Raw genomic sequence first — 23342 nt, 5'->3', positions numbered from 1 at the left:
TATGAACAGTTGCTTTTTGAGGCAGTTGCTAAATGAGGACTCCCTGTGGAGGAATTATTTTTTGGGGAAAAGAAAATCAGGCAAATGGTGTTCTTTGTGCTCTTACATTAGAAACTGGGAAGAACAACTGATTACTTGAACACTAATAGCTAATTGGAAAAGGTATATTATAATCCTAATTAGGTATTTCTTTGATACAATATTCAAAGCCAAAAAGAAAATCTCTGCTATGCTAAAACACCCATGCATCAGCTCATACTGCCTGTCTAATTAATTTCTTAACATATTGTGGATTGGAGTACTCATTTAATGTATATCAGAGAAAAAGAGATTTTTTTTAGTAGAAACAAAATATACTGCTGTTTCTTTTTTCTGGGAGAGGAATTCCCTAACTTGACATTCAAAATTCAATCCAGCCTAGCAGACATGTCATTCATTCAGTATAGGTTTTTGCTGAAATTGGCCAATTTTCTTCCAACGGGATTACAAACAGTCCTTCTCAGGGTATACGGCCTGAGAAAATGGAACAAATTGCAGATTTCTATTACTTTGATCAAAATTTCAAATTGGGCCGCTACCTACTTCATATGCAGTATAAAGGCCAGAATAGGAATGTACAAAGCGCCATTCTCAAGTTGAAATGTCTCTTTTGAATTCAAAAAATGTTCTGAGTGCAGAGTAGCTGTTTTACATCTACAGTTGATGGTTTTGGCCAGTTCAGTAGCATTTGCAGCCCGACGTCATGTTTCTAACTCAAGACTTAAATGACCAAAACAACCTGTTTGTAATGTTAAACAAGCAGGGCATTTTTTCCCGTATTCAAACATTTTGCACATTAGTACAGAAAATCATTTGTAAGATTTTAAGTTTGGACTTGGAATAAAAACTAGAGGTAAACTCAAAGTTGAGTGGTGAGAAGGTGTTCAACTTCTTTGTAACTACCACAGTGCTACAATTGCATAGTTTATCTCACCAGAAAATATTTTGACCCCAGTCCCTATCAATATATGATAATTGATCACAAATGAAAATAAGCTGTAGGGCTAGTCATGTCCGTATATTAAGCAAATACACGCAGAAGGCTTTCCATATAGAATAACTAAAATATTAAGTTATAAGAGACAGCCCCCAGTTTGAACAGTGCTGGTAGATAGTTTTAATATGCAAGAGAGGACATGTATTAAAAATCTCAAATTTCCCATTTTTGGTTGAAATCATGCAAATTGTGCAACAAATGAAGCATAGATACAGTTAAGCAAAGCATTAAAATTTCCATTCATATTTTACATAAGGATACATTTTAAAATTAATATTAATTTTCAACCAACTTTCCATTTCATTTATAGTACATACAGACAATTCAGCAACACTAATGAAAGCATCTTTGGTTATACATGCAGATATATGTATATATACCCAATTTGATACGCTTCAAATACTTCCAAATTAATCAAGAGCGAGACTTGTTTCTCTACAGCAGTTTTCCGGGGCTTGTGATGAAATGAGGATTGTGCTTGCTTCATTAATATGATACAGGAGAGTCTTGCAACTACATCTGCCATAGTGTGTGTTTGGCATTCCTCCTCCAATGGCAGAGAGGAAAGTGATTCCTCCAAGTAGAAGGCGATTCAGTCTCCTAAGCTTCCTATTGGCTACTGCAGAAAAGTCACTGATGGAATTATTTATACTCTAATACCTTCAGATAAAGTCAAACATGCCAAGGCGGGCTGTGGATTTAGAGGATCTAAACCCCTTCTGTTCTGACATGTCATTGGAAAATAAGAGCCAGAGAAATGTATTTCACTTCAGTTAAGAGAAAAGATGTTTACAGAGTTGTAAGAAGTCAAATGAAAGACGGGATAATGTCACTTCAGTCCTACCATATAGATAGGCAATACAATGTACGGAAAAAATAATTTTGTTACTTTGATTTCTTCCTCTCTCCTGGCATTGTTCCTTAATGGTGATAATCATGTATCTTTAGCAAACTAAAATCTACAGCTATTAATGTACATTTAAAGTGAGAACATAGCCATTTATTACTTATATTTATTGTATAATCTTCCTATTAGGAGTTGTCAATATCTATATTACTTTGTTTGGCTTTACTGTACTATTAATATTTCATATGATAAGCGGATAGTTAATTTTGCCAGCTCTATATCTGGTCTATAAGTAAGTGCATCTGCTGCTGCTTACATATTTGTCAGCTTCACATATAATATATATATATATATATATATTCTGATTTTAAAGTATGATTTAAATTATCTCTGCAAAAAATACTTAACTTTAAAATACTTAACATGAGCATATTTTTATTTAGCAATATCTCCACAAAAGCTTTTTGTTTTGCCTTTGTTAAGAACTTAGTCTAAATAGTTATGTACAGAGAAACCATTCTGGCTAATGTACAAATGTACAAACAAAGTATGCCTTCTTTAAAGGCTCGGTTTTGCAAATTTCTTCAAACATGCAGAATTATACACATTTTTTGGAATAAGTGATATATACCAGACACAGTTCATGTTTAATAATTTCTTCTTTATATATTTTCAGATTCAAAATATACGTAAATGAAGTTTTAGCAGCCAATATCTTATATACTGATTTGCCATTTGAATGGAGTTGTGTTCATCAACACTGACTACAGCAATTTTCATAAGTCTACAATCCCACTTCATTTGCATACTCTGATTTTGGGTAAATAGCTTCCCACTGTGGATGTAAGCAGCCAATTACATAATTTAGACAGAAAAAGAAAAGCATCTGAGAATCACAACTGGTTGTGGATTTTGGCTTATGCCTAATTAAGCAAAGAGAAGCTTCACTTTACAAAAGGTAGGAGACATAGCGGCACCTGTACTTTAGTATAATGAACCTACTAAAAACTTAGCCACCAAATATAAGTTTTCACCAACATTGTTCTGGATTTTAAAAAATTATAAAAGGGTAATTAATGGTGTCTTGAGTGCATAAGGTATTATGTTCTAATTTCATATTTCATTTTCTTCCTCTCCATATGGCTCATAAATTTAATTTTTATGAAAATCATTAGAGGATTTCCTGGAATTAAAATAAATTGTCTCATGAACTACACATTGGGTATCCTTCCCCAAATTAAAACAAATTGCATAGTTTGAATGTATTTGGAATGTTGAGAATCCCATCAGATTGGAATTATATATTGGGTTCTTCCTAGTATTTTGATTAATCATTATTAATTGGGTGATACTGAAGCTGCCTATGAGTCAAGAGTGCCCAAACAAAGAGCTAATTTTGTCCTTTCCCTCGGATAAAATGGATAAGTAAGAAAAGCATTCTAAAGCCATGCCAAACAGCAAAAGTGAATGTATTTGTTTGGCTTTTATTTTAGTCCACCTTTACTCTGAATATTTTTGCCATATGTTACTGAGAATAGTTCCCTTCATTCTAAAGCTTGGTCTGAATACAGTTTAGGGATAATGGATTAAAACAAAGAAACACATTGATTTCTAAATTGTATTTCTTTGGATTACTCCCTTGTAAGAGTATTTGGGAGACTTCTTCAATTTACCTCTTGAGTGGCGAGATCTAACCTTGAATATTCTTTCCCAACCTCTGAAAAAAATGTTTAAAATTTGCTTGTTAACACCTGAAGTCCAGTGTTGTGGGAAATGGAAGCAGGGAATATCCTGAAAACATACAGGTAGCCTTTTGCGGGGGCCCTGTCATGCCCTAAACCTAACCTTAATCTACACCAATTTTATAGATAGTGGAGAACAACTTCCTCCAGTTGGTTTAAAAGTGAATAGGCATAAAAGAAAACGGGCTTGGGAAAAATAAAAACAAATGAAATGCTGTTCTCTCTTCTACCTTGCTGCATTTATATTTGCAGAGCTGCCAGAGAGTCCACTGTCAGAGCAGTCTGAGAGCTCTTCCTATGAGGCTCTGGTTCTAAACAGATACGTGTGTGTGTGTGTGTGTGTGTGTGTGTGTGTGTGTGTGTGTGTGTGTGTGTGTACAGGCTTGGGCTGTAGAATTCCAGGTATCTCCTCATACTAATGAATGAGAAATAGAAGTTTTTATATACGTGGCTATGGGCCAGTTCAATTATGCACTCTTTTATATGCCTTGACATTCCTTTTCACAAGACAATTTGAATACTGTGACTATTTAGATTTGCTGCTGAAATTGTCAGGGATGCCTCATGTGATCACTTCAGGATCAGAATAGAGGTATGTGGGGTCAAGCCTGGGCAAGTGCAAAGCATTCCAGTTGATTCAAGTCGTGTGTGTGTGTGCACGCGCACACACACATACACAAAGCCTATAGAAAAACATATGCAAAGAGAGATGTGTTCTTGCAAGCAAACTAGATTGCCATCACTTTCAATATGAATGAATTATTTCAATTATTTCAATTAATCATTAAACTGCCATTGGGTGAACCCAACTTACTACAGTACAAAGTATTTTCCCAAGACCCTTTTTTGATTGCATGTCATTTTTTTTAAAGCGGCTTGGGGAAAAAAAATAATTCTAGGGGGAAAAAATGCAGGCAAACTTAAAGGTCTTGACTGCTAATGATAAGCTTTTGCATGTAACAAAGGTGATGCAGAAGATTCCCTACTGAATGCTAGATATAGATTGTACTGGGTTTTGTACAAAACTAGAGGAAGATTTGGAAGCATGCAGGCTGCAAAGCACATGGGTTTGCTGGCTTATAACAAAATGGTATTTCCAGCCAGTTCTGGATGCACTGATGGGTCACAGAGAAAACGTACTGCGTAGATTGATTGGGTTGTTTTGCTTCAACCCAACCTTTGCTTAGAGCAAAAATCTGGTCATCCTCATGCTCTGAAATCATAGACGTAACATCTTGTATAAAATATAGCAATATCAAAATATAATACTTCATTCAATACTACAGCTTCTTTCCCAATGCATTGGGAAAGGGAGTTTAGTCTTCCCTTTGTCAACATTGCTGATGGAACAGTTGGTCTGAATGGCAATGCACATTGATAGTCCCAACAGTCTCACTTGAAGAGGTACTCCATTATATTTTTCCTCTTTTCCCTTTCTCTTGCAAGTAAATGTATCTGACTACAAGTTGAAATAAACCAAAATAACTTAAATAGAAGAATCAATCCTCTCTTGGCGTCGCTGCATGATTTCCTCAAGTTCTGACTTTTCTCTATTTTTCTGTTAAGAAAAAAAAAGAATTTTATTTAATAAAAAAAACATTACCTACGTAAAGCAAATCACTTTGGTAATTTAGCATTTTCGAGAGTGAGTTCACTCTATGGTTTCTTCTCTCCAATTTCTCAGAAGCAATTTGAGATGACCTGCAATTGTTTTCTTTTCCAGCAATCTCACAATTTTAAACAAAGAACTATTGTCAAGATCTGACTTGCCAGAGATTCAAAACTAGGTCCTGAACTGCTGCAGTTCCTGCAGAAACAAAAATCTCGTTACTCCTGTTCTTGCAAAAATGAAATAAATGTTGCAGCCACCAACTGCAAAACCACGATTCAAGGTGAGCATTAGGTCCAGAAATATACACACATATAATATCCTGGTGGATCCTCAGAAGGCAAGCTAAAAAAGATGCAAGCCATATTATTACTTTAAAGATAGATCTGCAGTTTTACTACAGAAAAATTCTTTTTTAAAAAGTGATTTTACAGTACATGGCAAAAACATGAACTATAAGAAGGGTACATATAGAGAGTTAACAATTGAGATTTAAAATAGACATAAAATGCAAATGTCCTTGGAGAGAAAATAAATTATTAGGCTCAATAGACAACTAAATAATTAGCAGAAATAACTACTGCAACAAATTTAGCAGCCCATCTGGAGAATCTATTTGTAATCTTTCAGCTAAGATAAGGAAAATAATTTCCCCCCTTTGATTAGGCATGATTGTAGTTGAGAGAGGTGCTATTAATTCACCACTATGTCATATAAAAGGGAATTGCAAGGGGATATATAAAATTGTTTCTTCTAATGAACTTGGACAAAGCTGTTTTTGCAGAGAAATATTATGTAGTCTTTTTCCTTACAGGAAGGTGGTACTATCCAAGAAGTGTAAATTGATCTAATACAGTGGTGTCAAACTGGATTTTTTTGAGGACTCGATCAGCATTGTAGTTATCCTCCGCAGGCTGGCCCGGGGGGATAGATGCCTCCTGCAACACCCTACTGGCCAAAATGGGGTGGGGGTGGGGCTTCAGCCCTATTGCACCTCATTTTGACTGGCAGAATGCTGCAAGAGGCAAAAAATGGGGTGCATAGGGGTGCCTGCAGCCTCCCCATGCCCCGTTTTCACCGGAAGAGGCACCCTAGACTGGTCCTTTGCTATTTCCAGGTGGGGCCCATGGCCAGATCTAAGCACCCCTGGTCTAATACTTCACCCAGTGATTTCATTTGGTCTCCAAAGAAATTAGCTCAAATTCCAGTATCAACAGGGAGTAAGATGAGTTACTTGAAGCAAAACCCTTATAAATTTGAATTGAATTATCTTCATAGAGCTGCTACAAAATACTACGGTAACATCCATGCATCATATATCAGGTGATTAATGACTTTTGCACTGAAACGTTTAATGGCACTAAACATACTTATTATCTTCATAATCGCAAAATGGAGGATGGTATTTGAAAACTTTTGGGGCTGGGGGCAGGTTAGCCCTTCCTTATTTGTTCAAGGTTATCAAGGCTTGGAAAGAGACACTTAAGATATCCAAATCCTCTCATCTGATTAATGTTAAAGCCATTAATTTTGCAGGAATAGTGGTGTGTAACAATTAATTTGGAGAAAATGACTATGGTTTTAAACACAATCCATCTGATCTGGGAATAATTGTCTTTGCCATTGAACATTGCTGAGATCATAGGATCACAAAGGTCCAGAGCTGCTTTCAAAATGGCATAGACAAAAGGCCTAAAGTTAAAAGGGGGGCGGGAACCAGAATAAAATTTAGGGATTTTTGTTAAATTACTTTTACTAACCCTATAAAAATGCATTTTATCTGGAAGTTATATTCAGTTCTTAAATATTACCCCCTTTAAATACCTTTTGTGGCCAATGGACCCCCAAGATTTAACTCGAGATTTAAATCATAACATTTCTTCAAACCTTCTCAGACTCCTCTGTGATGACATCGTAAACCCACAAGTTGAGAACTACTGAACTAGCTTATTAGCACAGCAACAAAGTCTGCTAGTTTATCTACAATGCTTTAAAGCATCAGCATCTTCCCAGGATTTTGCGGTTGCCCTCAAAGTATTAACAGTCTTAAACGATTAGGAACTTTGCTACAATGTCACTAGACTCACTACCCATCATTTAAATTTTGGATGTGATCATCAAAGAGTTGCTATTTTAAGAACCTTACCTCTAGAATAGACTTTTGTACTGTGATTTTGCTAAATACCCGGGCACCTTCTTCTCCACATACTTTTTTCAATTCTTCTTTGTTTAAGGAGAAAAGCTGTGCTCCTGTTAGTATGCCAAGATGATCCACAGTTCTAAACAACATATTAAGGAGAAAAAACACTATTTAAAGATGTACAAGGCACTTGACACTTTTCATAGGTCAAATAGTTTCTCCTAAATTTACAGAAGATTGTAATTAGTTCTGTATCCTTGACATCTGCTCCAAAGGTTTCTAAAAGGATGCCCTGATCTCATCTCTGACAAAAGTCTGCATTCAGTCTTCATGAAGTGTAAGAAATTTGAAAAATGGACCAGTTTCTTAAAAATGAACTGAACTGAACTGAACTAAACTAAAACTAAATTACAGTAATACAGCTTCCTAACAGACAGGAAGCAGCAGGTGAAGCTAGGCAGAATCACATCTGATACCTGCATAATTAGCACAGGGGGCCCCTCCCCCAAGGCTGTGTGCTTTCTCCACTTCTCCTTATATACCAATGACTGCATCTCAAATGATCCATCTGTTGAAATACTGAAGTTTGCAGATGATACAACAGTGATTGGTCTCATTCGAGACAACAACAAATCCGCATACAGATGGGAGGTTGTACAACTTGCCTTGTAGTGTAACCGGAACAATCTGGAACTGAACACACTCAAAACCGTAGAAATGGTGGTAGACTTTAGGAGAAACCCTCCCATACTACCATCTCTTACAATACTAGGCAACACAGTATCAACAGTAGAGATCTTCAAATTTCTAGGTTCTATCATATCACAAGACCTAAAATGGACACCTAACATCAAAAATGTCATCAAAAAAGCACAACAAAAAATATTCTTTCCGTGCCAACTCAGAAAGCTCAAACTGCCCAAGGAGCTGCTGATCCAGTTCTACAGAGGAATTATTGAGTCTGTTATCTGCACTTCTATAACTGTCCAGTTTGGTTGTGCAACCCAACATGACAGACACAGACTTCAGAGAGTAATTAGGACTGCAGAAAAACAATTACTACCCACCTACCTTCAATTAAGGACCTGTATATTGCATGAGTCAAAAAGAGGGCTATGAAATTATTTACAGACCCATCACATCCTGGACCTAAACTAATGACACTATAAAGCACTGCACACCAGAACAACTAGACACAAGGACAGTTTTTTCCTGAACGCCATCACTCTACTAAACAAATAATTCCCTCAACACTGTCTAACTATCTACAAAGTCTGCATTATTATTACCATTACAATTAATCTTCTCATCACTCCTTATCACCCATCCTTCCCACTTGTGACTGTATGACTGTAACTCTGTCGCTTGTATCCTAACAATTTTTATTGACTGTTTCCTAGTATGATTTGATTGCTTATTGTACCCTATGACTATTATTAAGTGTTGTACCTTATGATTCTTGACTCTTGACGAATGTATCTTTTCTTTTATGAGCTTATGACCAAGACAAATTCTTTGTGTCCAATCACACTTGACCAATAAATAATTCTATTCTATTCCATTCTACATTTTTTAAACCTTTTCGGATCAGGCTGTTTTTGCCTCTTCCTCCAATGCTATTCTGAGCAAGTATAACAGAAGCTTTACTGACATACATAAGTAGTGGACAAACTACTCAAAGACCTAGTCATCACTGTCATATAGTTATGTAAGCTTTAATCTAGGAGTGGTTATGGGGATAACAGAACACCATTCTCCTTTTTAGCTAGAATAGAACTAAGCACAATAAAACAAAGTGATCCGCAGATAGTTTTTACATTATGATTTGCTGGAAATCCTGCCCTAATCAGTAGAACATCCAAATGTAAGTAGAGATTATTTTGGCTATTCTAAATCAAAAGTATATTTATATAATGCCCTTTACAGAAGAAAGTTCCTTTGAAATTGAAGAAGATGTGCCCAGCAGCAGTAACAAAGTTTATTAAAAAGAAACTTGATTTGCATCTGCAGATGTTTCTTTACAATTATTCCTTAACTTTTTCCTCAGGAGGGTAATCTTTAAGCACTGATTAATATAGTATATGTATGTTAGTTGGCAATAATGTTGGTGAACCTATTTTTATCAATAGCTGCACGAAAAAGTGATTTTGAGTTTTGTCCAAACCAGTCCCTTAGATTTTGAAACTATTGCCTAGCGTGTACAAATGAAATGTGCTTCTCCTGTGAATTAAGACAGCCAAGCTGCTCTATGAGAAGAACAGATCCAAAATCCAATTCTACAATATCATTATTAGCACCAACTACAATAAACGGTCAGATCAGAACATGTGCAAACTTTTCTATTTTCTGGGCATAACAGTACATCCTTGTGTCACCCGAAGGCAAGATCTTACTGACAGCTGAGATTTATTGGGGACTCAATCAGTTTCATCCCAGGGTGATGCTAAGAGTAATCTAATATCTTGTGACAAACCATCATAATTTGGGGGATATTTTTTCTCTCTTTTCCTTCACCACCTCCTGATTTTAAAGAATCTGAGAGGATGCTGACTCATTGCTGTGGCACTTAACTGACCCTGTTAAAAATGTAGACAATATTTAAATTTTGATCGTTTAAATTTTGTATCAAAAGTTGACAAAGATTTGAGGGACGTATAATATGGAATGTTGAAGATGTTTTTGTGCATTTTCTCCTGTTCCCTATTCTGCAAGAAACCTAATAGTTAAGAAACAATTAACAATTAACTTTTTTTTATCCTGCTATCCCAATCATTTTACATTATCTGAAACAAAAATGAATCTATTGCCCTATGGTTGCATTAGACTTACTTCCACTATCCTTAGCTTACAGTTGGAGGGAAGGGAAGGGAGAATTGCGAGAAATAAAAAAGAAAACATCTGGGGAGGCATAAAAAAAGAAGAGCCACTTACGCTTTGCTGAATGAATTTGCTTCTAGCCACACTCTGACTTCCATAGCATTGGATTCAAAGGTTAAGGGAACATGAACCTGCTGGGTCTTCTCTACTTTAAAATTCCTTTGAGGTTGCTGGATTTTGATATTTGTGATCTTTTTCAGCAATTCATCATTGACCTCGTCCATGTGATGGATCAATTCTAAAAAAAAAAACGGAGGAAAAATTATGCAAGTTCAGAACAGACATCAGGCCTATCAATCTTTTAAAGCAATTTTTTGTTGCAAAAAGTCTCTTCATCAATTATTTGATTGTATTTAAGCTACATATAAATGCACACTTAAAGATGTCCATCTCCAGCTACAGGTAGTCTTCAACTTACAACCATTCTTTTAGTAACTGTGCACAGTTACAACAGCACTAAAAAAAGTGACTTATATGATTGTTTTTCACTCTTATGAGTTGAGGTGGTGCAGTGGTTAGAGTGCAGTACTGCAGGCAGGCTACTTCTGCTGGCTGCCGGCTGCTGCAATTTGGCAGTTCAAATCCCACCAGGCTCAAGATTGACTCAGCCTTCCATCCTTCCGAATTTGGTAAAATGAGGACCCAGATTGTTGGGGGCAATATGCTGGCTCTGTAAAGCACTTAGAGAGGCCTGTAAAGCACTGTGAAGCAGTATATAAGTCTAAGTGCTATTGCTATTATTACCATAGTCAGGGTCATTTGATCAACATTCAAACTCTGGACAACTTGTATGTATTTATGTCGGTGTCACTGTCCCAGGGGCACATGATCACTTTCTGCGACTTTCTGATCAGCAAAGTCAATGGGGAGCCAGATTCATTTAACACCCGACTTAGCAACTGCACTGATTCCCTTGATAACTGTGGCAAGAAAGGTCGTAAAATGGGGAAAACTTCCTTAACAACTGTCTCACTTAGCAACAATGAATTTGAGGCTCAGTTGTGGTTGTAAGTTGCGGGCAAAGCTCAACATTTTCTTCCAAAGAGAAGTGTGCTCTTAAGTCTCTTCCATGCAAGTTGCATTTCCCCCAAAGCCTTTAAGGTTAATTCTCAACCACTGAATCTAAAAACCATCAAATTGAAATCTTATTTTATACTTATTTATTTGGGAGTAAGCCTTCAAAATAATTGGAATATATTTCCAAGTAGACATGCAATACATTGAATTGTATTCCAGATGCATTAAATTTGCAAGCCTACTATTGAAAACATTAAAATATGAGAGAGAAACAGATGAACACTCCTACCTACCTTGGGGACAAGCAACTACAATGTAAGGATAATTTAAAGCAAAAGATAATACCAAGAGTATTACAAGGATTGTCCACCAGTGAAATGCTATGAGATCATTTCAAGGCAGATTTGAGATTGAGATGGCTTCTTGAGATAGCTTTATTATTTATAGAGTTACATTTGCCTTCTTGAAACAATTACAAAAGGGTCAAAACTTCCAATACATAATTTAATTTCTATAAAAGTATGATAATCAGGGGTGGGATTCTACCAATTTGCACTTATTCGCTAGAACCGGTTGTTAACATTCTAAGCAGTTCGGAGAACCAGTTGTTAGAATAAATTACTGGCCTAATCCTGTAAGGAAACCAGGAAGGAAACATTCTGGTGTTGCTTACAGAAACTGACTCTCCGTTAAACCTTATTACATTCTTGGCAGGACTAGATTTCCTGTCTCAGGAACGTCTCTGGAGTTTTTTTCCCCTCCTTTGCTGGTGCTTTGCTTGTGTGGAGTGACCATTCAAAATTACAGTGGCACTGAAAAAAGTGACTTGTGACCATTTTTCACACTTATGACTGTTGCATCATCCCCACAGTCATGAGAGGCCAGGAGAGGAGACGCGTGCCTTGATGTGAATGATATTGAGTTGGCCATGCCCAGCCAATAACATGACCACCAAATCATGTCCACCCAGTCACATGACCACCAAGCCATGCCCACCACCTAAGCCATGCCCACAGAACCAGTTGTTAAAAATTTGAATCCCACCCCTGATGATAATGCCTTTTTTAAACTTGCATATTGTAACCCAATTACACATTTAAGATTAATTCTTAGTTCAAAGGTTCTTGGTACTGACTTTTCAACTGATCTGAGTTGAAAGATCTGAAAATTTTGGCCAGTATTAATAATGCACCTTTCTTTTAATATATTAAATACATTGGTTTAGATTGCATAGATACTTACGTCCTTTGGCTTCTGAAGAACTGTGGGCTGCCATTTCACTTCCCCATTTGTCGCCAGCATAACTAGGAGGTAACTTATGGGAGGGGCTGGAAGATCCAGATGCTCGTGGACTCAAGTCTCGGTATTTCTGATTACTCTGCAAAATGTCCAATGATTGTTTTTGTGATTATTCAGTGTAAAATCATATTTCTATTATCCTTCATTCCTTATTGCTTGATAAGAAAGTATAACCATTTAACTGAGGTAAATCCTTGATTTATTGTCCACTTACAAAATTCCTACCATTGTTCTGATGTTATTATGAGATAATTTCAACCTTCAGCTGCTTAGGACATCTGCTTTTACTGGCATTTAGCTGAGATGCTGATATGCTGGACCATTATGATGGACAATAATATCTATCTATATAGGCAGATATCTCTGTGGATAACAGAACAGAGACTTTGATTCTCTAAGGAAATGTTATCATGAAAGTCCTCCACATAAATGAATACTTCTTTCAGTATTTGTGAGAAGAGTAATATGATTCATTTATTTAATGAATTAATAGTCTGCATCATTATAGTCTATAGAGTGACTAGAGGCGAAGACTATATGGTATAACTATGAGAATAATGGTTATAATTATGATGTAAAATAATATGTATATTCAAAAGAAATTACATTGTATAATTATGAGAAAAATTGTTACAATCAGGGTGTATGTACACTTATATGAGATTTGGTACACTGGCGTTGCAGAAATGGAAACGTGATGAATAATAAATGAAAATGTATAATAAAAACAATTAAAAAAACAGTCTGCATCTTTATTGCATGAAACTTTTTTTGTGTATGCCCAGGTAACACCCTAATTCTTTAGGAATTTTTTTATCCTTTAAAACTACTTTTGTAAAGAATGTGGCAAGTGATTGTTCATACATTCACCAGGAATTGAATAATGTGGTGCAAAAATATTGCATTTAAATCTTCACTCAGACATGAAGGTTAGAAGGTCAATTTAGGGTCAATGAATACTTTTGCCTACTCTACTCACAGGATTGCTTTGAGAAGAAATGGAGGGATGAAGACACATATTATTGCCATTTCCACTGTTGTTTTAATAAAGGAAGAATTATTAAAGAAAGAGAAATTTAAAGCAGAGTGTGTGCATGTGTGTGTGACTAAAACATGACTTCCTTGTAGTTAAGAAAAATTAATAGCCGGAATCATTTAGGGAAGCATATCTATCAAAGTCACCCATGCAATTTTGTGTCTAATTTAAAGAAATACGATATCTAATTTAAGAACTACTGTAAATTTGACCTGCTCCATTGCTGCAAAATCCTCCAGAGTCACCAGATCTAAGATATTATATGGAACATAACCAGCCTGTCCACTTCGGTTTTTCAGCTTCCACCATTGCTTGTTATCTTCCAACACCTGTGAATAAAAAAAAATCAATTTATCTGCTACAAAAGATTATGTTCTATTCTAGGTTCTCCCTCTGGAATCTTTACCTTACACATAGTCCTTGACTTAACAACTGTTAATTAGCGAATGTTTGAAGTTACAACAGCACTGAAAAAAGTGACTTAGGATTATGTCCTCACACTTACAACTATTGTAGGGTCTCCAGAGTCACAAACTTGGCATTTATGATGTTTGCAGAATCATGTGATCATCATTTGTGACCTCCCCAGCTGGCTTCTGACAAACAAAATCAATGGGGGAAGGCTGGATTTGCTTAACAACCATATGATTCACTTAACTGCAGTTATGCACTTAACAACCATGGCAAAAAAAAATCATAAAATCAGGCATAAATCATAACACTTAGCATCCGCCTTACTTAGCAATGGAAATTCTCGGTGTAATTCGAGGACTACCAATAATTCTTTACATTCTTGAGCACATAGTTATTTCTCTTCTGTAAATACTCTGGAATGTTTTTTTCCTCCCTGAGAATATGTTATCACTTCCAAATAATTTACACAAAAAACTTACTAGCAAATAAGTGAAATCCCATCTTATTTGCTTTTTAACCTAGTTTCCCCAATGTTCAGTGCTTCCTGCCCATTCAGCTTTAAGAATGACTAGTGAGCTCGAAAGCTTAATAGCGAAATGGGACAACTTGCCATGGCCAACTCACCAGGGCCAACTCGCTGCACGACAACTTGCTGTGGGACAATTTAACAATTCTATTTAATTATTTAAAATAAATTAAAAAGTATTTTAATTTTTGCCATTCACTTTTCATTCTGTCCCTCATTTTGCATCCTTCCTTTAATGATTCTATTCCACTATTTCTCTGATATTAGTGTAAATCTTGTCCCACAGCGAGTTGGTTGTGGCAAGTTGGCCATGACAAGTTGCCATGGCGAGCTGGCTATGGAGAATTGTCACAGACCCCCCCATAGGTGCTTTCTCCATCATAAACCAGTTAGTGCTACAGAGTATTAAAGTGCAGGTTTCCTTCTCTCTCTTACCTGCCCTGAAAAATCTCATATGGAATATTGTATGTGGAGGATTGAAGGATCCATTTAAAGCTCATGTGATCATGCCCGCCTCCCACTTCCCTTTCCAGTTATTTGCAAGGAACTTGGATTCATTCTTTTACCTCTAGAATTTCATCTTTCAGCACTGACAGTTCAGTTGCATTTCGAGCAGTGAAATCATAAAGAATTTTGGCATATCTCTTTGACTGAGCTATACCTTGTGCCTCAAAATTCCTGCAAGAAAGATAATGTTTGAAAAGAGTCAGGTTAGTCTACTGTGGCAAAAAAAATGTTGGTAGCATGTTTGTCAATTAACAATCCTCTAGTCAGAATTTAATTCAAATGTTAACCAAACTGCCTAGTTGAAGATGATGCTAATATCTTCTTATTTTTATTTTTTTGCAAGAAATATATAATGGCATTATCACAGGCTTCCATTACTAATCAGAATAAGTCATGGCCTAATTTAAAAATTAAATGATACACCAGTACATTTTTTCCAGCTTTCTTTAGCTGATGTGCTACAGTTCCTGCAAAAAATTAAATTACACATTATATCAACAAAACAAAATAATAATGAAGTCTGCCTGTAAAAGTAATTAAAGCAATAATCCTTCAGAACATAGTTTAATTCATATTACAAAATACTTTTCTTAAGGTAAGCAAGCCAGACCTCTGACAAGACATCATAAGACAATAACTGCAACCCCAATTCTTCCCGGAGTTGAAATGAAATTTGGCAGCATACAAGTGTATAAAAGAACAGAGTTAACAATTAGAAGACAGCAGCTGGACTCCCTGTTTTCCTGCTTGTATTACATTGGAATAGATAAAAGAGAAAACATTAGCTTCCATGAGGTTTGAAACCAATGCAGGGAACATCATTTTACCAGGAGAAAAGGTAGTAATCTTTTCCAGAAGTGGCTCCCAACAAGAGAAACATAGAGCAGCACAAATAAGAAAAGGAGAACGATATTTAAGCTGGTGTAAACAGAATGAGTCACCGGAAAGAATGGTGGAACTAGGAGAATGCTTTCATTGGATCATTGGCATTGAAATCTGTTCAAAAATATTCCGAATTACTCTGAATCACTCATGAACCCTACTGTGAAGGGTTTAGTCATCATGTATTCATTTATATCAAGAGTCTTCAAACTTGGCAAGTTTAAGACTTGTGGACTTCAATTCCCAGAATTCCTTAGCTAACATGACTGATTCTGGGAGTTGACGTCCACAGTCTTAAAGCTGTCAAGTTCGAAGACCCCTGATTTATATTAACAATATTATTGTTAGTATTTTTTCTTCATCCGTATGAATGTCATTTTAGATATAGTACTAAACATGGATATTTAAGCCTATTTAAGATTTTAAGATCACACATATACTGATATTCTGAACATCCTTCCTTCCTTCCTTTTCTTTCTCATTCTCTCTCCCTCTTTCTTTCTATTTTTATTATTTTCTCTGGTTTCTTTGCCTTTTTTAAAACTCTTTTTAAAACTCTTTTTTGTCTTGCTTCATGTCTTCAGTTAAAAAAATAAAGGAAAATAAAACACTTGAGGACTATTATTTCATCCTTCCACAATTACATAGTTAAGCCCCACAATATGTCCTTTAAGGTTGGGTGTACAATCTGAGGTTCCAGAGAGGCTGCAATTATTCAAAATATTAGCCACAAACTTCATATAGAGTCCCAACACGATTACCATTGAATGGTATCACATGACAGAAAGAGAAAACTATTCAATACACAAAGAGTATGGTAATCAGATTAAATTCACTTTATTTATATCAAATACTAAATCAAGTCGTGTGTACAGTAGTTTTTACCCTAGCATCATCAGCTTGGCCTGTCAACCTAAAGTTGTGTTACTTGTGAAAAGGCAGATACCCAGAATGATGTGACATCAGCTGCTCACATTTTTTCATCCCACAAATGAAACAATGAAAGGGAAATACCTATTTACATGTTGAGTAACATGCTGAGCAAAGGCATCTACTGCTTGCTTTTGGTCTGAAGTCTGGACTGGCTTCAAGTGGCGATTGAGACACCCATTGGATGATGACAGCTTCCAAGGAGAGGAGAAGAAAGAGACCAGAATATTATTAATAAAGGAAATGTGCACGTCCCAAAGAAAGTTCCTCATTTTTATCAATCAAAATCATAATATGAAAGGTGTCCCAAAGGTGCTTTTTTCAGGAGGCAACTGGACTTTCTTGTTTTTTTCTTTGAAGATGTTTTGCTTCTCATCCAAGAAGCTTCTTAAACTCTGACAGGATAGTGGGGAATGGAAGGAATGGAAAGGTTTATATTATCCAATCAGTACTGAAGAAGCTCTTGGATCAAAACAATGCAAATCAACTCTTCCTTTTAAAGTGGTATGATGATCAAGGTAACTTGCATTTGGTCACATACAGAAATATCTAAGTGATTATTTTAAAGAAGGTTAGTTATCTTTCCCTTTTATAGGTGGGAGAATAGAATGCTACGTTAGCTGAAGCCCAGCCATTGGGAGGTGAAATGAGGTAAGATTTCCAACAGCAGGAAAGCAGAGACTCATAAAGTTTTGAGAATTTCACTGCTGGAAACAAAAAGAGGAGTTTTTTTCCTGGTTTGTTTGGCAAGTCACAAATAAATCAGCTCAGTTGCTATACACAACAATGACACGAGAACACAAAGATGCAGATTGATTCTGGAACAGTGCAAATAAATCACATGGATGAGCCTAGGGAGTGCTTAGCTAGATTGCTGCAAGTTAGCTAAGTATTAAAAATGTTCAACATGCCCTGAATGATCAATTCAATTTTATTTTTTTTTAAATGAACCCTTCATAGATTTATCTACTTGAACAACAACATTCACAATTTGAATAAACAGCTAAAAGGGAGGGAGGGAGGGAGGGAGGAAGGAAGGAAAAGGGGATCTAGAAAGTACCTCTTCTTGCAAATGGCCAATATCAATTTCCCATGGAGCCCCACGAAAGATTTCCAGGGGTGGCTCCCATCCATTGTGAAACTTTGGAACATATCTTGGGATGTTGGCATCTCTTGGCCATTCGGCTCTTGGAACAGATATTAAAAATAAGTTTATTTTCTAGGCAGCAAGAACATACGCAGCCTTTTCCCATTTCAGACTATAATTACTAGTCCTCAAAGCTGAGCATCTTTTTGGAACACCAGCATTCGGACTGCTTAGCTCACATACAAATGCTACCAATGACCTTACAAAGCTAGAGACAAAACAACCATTGCTCACAACATGGATAACCACCCCACTTCCTGGCTGTGGTTCACAAGTGTTTTTTGGGTCTCTATGGTTTTAAATTCAAGAGGAGAGGCACTAGCAAGGAAGAAAAGTTAAGGTTTGCTTCATTGCTAAGGGCCTCACTTTTTAAATCAGGGAAATTCTTGCCTTCAGTCTACTTTATTTCTGTTCAGATAGCATTTTAGGGAATTTTGCCTTTCACCAACTTCAGCCAAGGAAGACATGAGACTTCCTGTGACCACCATGGCAATCTGATGTCCTGCTAGTAACAGGGCCATATTCGCAAGGAGAATCACAGGTGGATGCAGGATTCAGGTGGCAAAATTTCTGGAGGAAGGAGAGGTTGTTGAGATTATCCACATGACTGTGGACAACCACTCCTTGTAAGTAGACCATATAAACTATTGTTTTGCAGTCAGCTTATGAATTGAATACCTACAAGTCAGGGTTCCATCAAACTCACCCTCATAACGAACTTCCTATGGAAACTAAGCTTAATTGAGCCTCATTTCCTAATCACTTTTTGGATATATTATTTTTTTATTATACTGGATTGATTAAAACCCTCTGGATCAGCAAGTTGTATTTTAGTTGTATTCATTGGATGAATCTCCTTCTCCTTAATATAAATGTGATTTTAGTTTTGTTGTATGCAACCCAAATTTGCTTGTGAGATTGTTGGCCATATAAATTAGATAAATAAAAATAAATACATAAACAATTTTCAATTATGCAGTAAAAGGGTATTTAGAATATGGAGTTAATAATGGATTAAGGGTCCACAGAATATTTTGAATATTGGAACATTTCTGTCAAACTTTGATAAAATAGGTAAACTTAACAAGAAAGACATAGCATGTTGCAATGATGCTAGAGAACAAGAACAAGTTGCAATGGATAATTTTGAAATTATACTGAAGGGGACTTATGTTAGTTGTGATAAAAAAAACAAGAAGGATATAGAGAAAGATATGGACGTGCAAATGGAACTGACAAATAACACTGACAAATGTTCCCTAAAGTAGATATACAACTTTTGAACCAGGAAATAGACTTCAATAATTTTTATTAGTATATATACAAAAGAACTCTATTAAGGTCTTGTAAGATTCTGTTGGGAGGGGAACAAACAAAAGGATGAATGTTATTTATTGAATACACAAAAAATAAAATCTGTTAAAGTTCTGAAAGAATTGTGGCTCCAACATGAATAAAAAACTAGCTCTGGGACTCTTCGAAAGGACTAAAAATGAGATTCTTAAAAAACTCAGGGAAGGTTTACAAAATTAGTTTATTCAATCAAAGCTAAAAGAGAAAAAATAGTTGTATCTGGTTCCCTTACTGGACTTTTGTTAACAAAGAACAATTGACAAAGCATTTGGATCTTGGTTTTTATTTACAAGATGTGCTACGGAGTGAAGAGAAATTATATATTTAGAGATGGAATAAACTATTAAAATTGCCTTTAGTTGCTGGGATAAAGGGCGAAGTTAATCTTTGTTTTCTTTTTTTTCACACTTCTTTTCTTTTTGCATTTTACTGCTTGTATTTTTAATAGTTTGTATTTGCTGTTGCTTTTATTGTTTTCAATCATAACATTAGTCTGGAAGAATCCTTCTTTGGGTTCCTCTTCTGCTTTATTTACATACCTTGATCTTGTCCAGGTGCCTCCTAAGGATTCCCACAATGCCATTTCCTTTGGTGTTAGATGCCCTTTTAGAAAATCTGTAGTATCCTTTGAAAGAAGTGGACTGACAACAGACCCTGCAAATTCAGGGCCTCCACTGCTGTTAACAATCTGGATTACAAACAAGAAATCACAAATGAGAATTTCCAGAAATCTTTTATGGTTAAAGCATTGGGAGATATCAATCTTTAGGCCTTTTCAGGTAGTTCTTGACTTATGACCACAATTGAGCCCAAAATGTCCATTGCTAAGTGAATTTTTCCCCATTTGATGACCACAGATGTTAAGTGAATCACTGCAGTTGTTAAGTTAGTAACACAGTTGTTAAATGAATCTGGATTCCCCATTGACTTTGCTTGTTGGAAGGTTGCAAAAGTGGGAAACTGTCATAAATAAATGCCAGTGGCCAGGTATCCAAATTTTGATCGTGTGACCATGCAGATGCTACAGTAGCCATAAGGGTGAAAAACAGTCATAAGTCACTTTTTTCAGTGGCATTGTAACTTTGAATAAATGGTTGTAAATCGAGGACTACCTGTACTTAAACTGCTGGATTAGGAAAATATCTGGAAATCAAAGCTTAGTCATGGCCTTTCACTTCCAGGTTGGTGCCATGCCAAGGTATTCTTTTAAATAGTACTTGGGTGATAAATAGGAGTTAATATACTGTTTACTGGATGTTCACAGCAAGTTTACTTTTCTAAAGTCCATATTTGCAGTACAGACACAATTGAGTGCAAAATGCACTATGCTAATCAAGAGAATGGGTTGGTGCCATCTTGATCCTCCAGAAAAGGTGTGATGTTAAGAATGTTGCCATTGAGGGCAATAGCAGAGATTCAGATAAGGGAAGTGAAGTGAAGTTTTAAGCCACTTTAATAATAAACACATTTCAGGTGCGGTTCCAATTTTACTCAGTTTTATCATTCAAAAGTATGGTCATTTAATTTTCTATATAACTCTGTACCAGCTAAGAGCCCAAGATCAAAAGTTCCAATTACGGAATGACTAATGTTAGGCTTATCAATGTTTGAAAAATTAACTACGAAGAACGTTAAATGCTATTATTGTTGCATAAGGGTTGGATGGAGAGGGGTTCATGTGTGTCTGCAAAAGAGAACAGTGGGGAGCAAGTATCCAAAGGTGTATTCTGCCATCACAACTCAAACTCTGTTGCTTATGTACTGGGGGCACAATTAAAGGAGGGATTGTGTTGCCGCATGGTTGTATTGTGGAATCACATCTGTGAGAGATTATGGAAAGGCTGGAAAGGGTGCATAAAGAGATAGAGGGGGCGTCAGTTGATAGCTTATCCCATAAATGGCAGCTTAAATTTAGGTGGAGAGAAATCTGAGTTATTCAAAGCCATTTTTCAACCATTCAAAAGGATTCTACCTTAAAAAGAACCCAGTATAAAGGAGGCTGGGAAATTCAACGCACTGTATAGTTATCAAGATTTTGTATTTACCCCAGACTATCTTCCTATTACAGGGCTTGACTACTATGTCTTGTTATTTTTCCATCATTGCAGTTAGTAATGAATGTCTATGACTGGATTGTGATCCCCCAAAAGTTTCGCAACAATTCATGTTGTGCTTTAAGACAGCAATAGCATTTAGGCTTAGTACTTAGATTTATGCACTACTTCACAGTGCTTATCAGCCCTCTCTAAGTGGTTTACCGAGTCAGCATATTGCTCCCAACAATTTGGGTCCTCATTTTACTGGCCTCAGAAGGATGTAAGGCTGAGTCAACCTTGAGCCAGTCAGTATCAAACTGCTGGCAGTCGGCAGAGTTAGCCTTCAATACTGCATTCTGACCACTGGGCCACCACGACTCTTGTAAGAGTCTTGTATTGTATTGTAAGAGTCCTACTTTTGCTGGAAAAGACTAATACAACTACCTTTTTGGAAATTGTAAAAATCTCTGTAATTACCACATATTTATTTTTTCTTTTAAGAAAGATAAATTTGTTTTCTTTGCTTTTTTGGTGGTGCACCAAATAGTCACGTGCCTCTCCAGAGTCATACATGTGTTGACTTATTAGGATATGACAGCCTTGCTTCTATACTCAGATATTGTGAGAAGACTGAAGTAAATCCTCTCAACTTGTTATGACCTTTCAAACTCCCAGGTTACTCCTTCGGGAACACTGTAAATCAGTCCCTAACCTGGAATAGATGAATATTTAAACAGGCTAGAAAAATGTAATATGTGTGAAAAACATGCCTATCGCTGATTTAGTTACCCTTCTCAAACTTACTCCCAGAAATTGCATGCAACATGGCTGGTTAAAATTCAGGGAATCAAAAGTCAACATATCTGGGTGCCATTAGATGAGGAATGCTGGATTAAAATTTATTGAATAAAGGAGAAGGTAATTTATACCAGTTCCAGTGGTCCAAACAGGAAATGGACTAATTCTGAAGCACTTGGATTCTGAATATGTTTTTTCAGTTTGACCTGAGGAGAGAAGAAAAACAAGTTAAATCTAAATATATTTTATATTCGATTATGTTATAAAACTGTTCAAAAATAAAATGCAAACGGAAAAATTTAGCAACATTTAGCAACTCCAAGAAATGTCCAAGAAGATATCCAGCATATTTCAATCCAGATGGTGTAAATTATTTCTCTCTAAAATAACATAAATCATACATGCAGATTCTTGTACAAAGTCACAGGACTGTATTATGACTTTACCTTATTCCCATGATCAAGTGGGCAGTTGGCCTCTTGGCATTAGATCAACTATTGCAGGAATGACTAAGATTAACTTGATCTCACTTAATCCAGAAGAGTTCTTTTGAGGTTTATAAGGAACATACAGTTGTATGGTTAATCAAATATTGTTTAATTAGCAAAAGCTTATTTAAATTGTATAATGGGTTTGCTTTATAGCAACCTGCATTGATTGCAGTCCACTGGGCAGCCAAAGCTTGAATCTTCAGCAATGTAGCACCTGAAGGAGCTAAACTGCAAAGGAAACCCTATGAGTTGCTTTGTTCCTTGGTATTGATATGAGAGATGGACAGATCTATTTGTTATACTGGAAATAATGGGCTACCTTGCTGCTATTTTCACAAGACTTAATAGATAGATAGAAGCAGTCTGGCAACTGCTCGTGTAGCCTTGACACCTCTCTCATTTGGCAAGAATCAGTGTAACATTGTAGTAAATCACAGTGTGTCACTTTCTATAAGATGGGCGGCCATATACAAGTAGTTCTCAACTTACAACCATTTGTTGAATGACTGTTAGAAGTTACAACAGCACTGAAAAAAGTGACTTATGACCGTTTTTCACACTTACAACCATTGCAGTATCCACATGGTCATGTGATCAAAATTCAGATGCTTGGCATCAATATTTAGGAATATTGTAATGTCCCAGGGGTCATGTG

The 23342-nt window shown here is 36.2% G+C and overlaps 1 protein-coding gene across 2 annotated transcripts in view; it reads right to left on the bottom strand.

Annotated features, from left to right (window-relative positions):
* Positions 1 to 1132: 1132 nt before the first annotated feature.
* Positions 1133 to 23342, bottom strand: part of EPS8L2 (EPS8 signaling adaptor L2) — a 96624-nt gene continuing 74414 nt past the window's right edge. For both annotated transcript variants that reach the window (XM_026706624.2, XM_087920927.1), the window contains 10 exons: positions 22328 to 22402; positions 19902 to 20050; positions 17923 to 18049; positions 16947 to 17056; positions 15110 to 15221; positions 13816 to 13932; positions 12511 to 12646; positions 10306 to 10489; positions 7381 to 7513; positions 1133 to 5183 (listed from right to left, as the gene is read on the bottom strand). In XM_026706624.2, the coding sequence (XP_026562409.1) occupies positions 5112 to 5183; positions 7381 to 7513; positions 10306 to 10489; positions 12511 to 12646; positions 13816 to 13932; positions 15110 to 15221; positions 16947 to 17056; positions 17923 to 18049; positions 19902 to 20050; positions 22328 to 22402 (1215 nt within the window). In that variant the 3' untranslated portion in view covers positions 1133 to 5111. The remainder of the gene's footprint in view (positions 5184 to 7380; positions 7514 to 10305; positions 10490 to 12510; positions 12647 to 13815; positions 13933 to 15109; positions 15222 to 16946; positions 17057 to 17922; positions 18050 to 19901; positions 20051 to 22327; positions 22403 to 23342) is intronic.

The sequence above is a fragment of the Pseudonaja textilis genome, chromosome 1 (assembly GCF_049901715.1).
Source record: "Pseudonaja textilis isolate UNSWEBS1 chromosome 1, rPseTex1.2, whole genome shotgun sequence".
Lineage (NCBI taxonomy): Eukaryota > Metazoa > Chordata > Lepidosauria > Squamata > Elapidae > Pseudonaja > Pseudonaja textilis.
The sequence above is the reverse complement of the archived record's forward strand: the minus strand, read 5'-3'. Positions and strand labels throughout refer to the sequence as shown.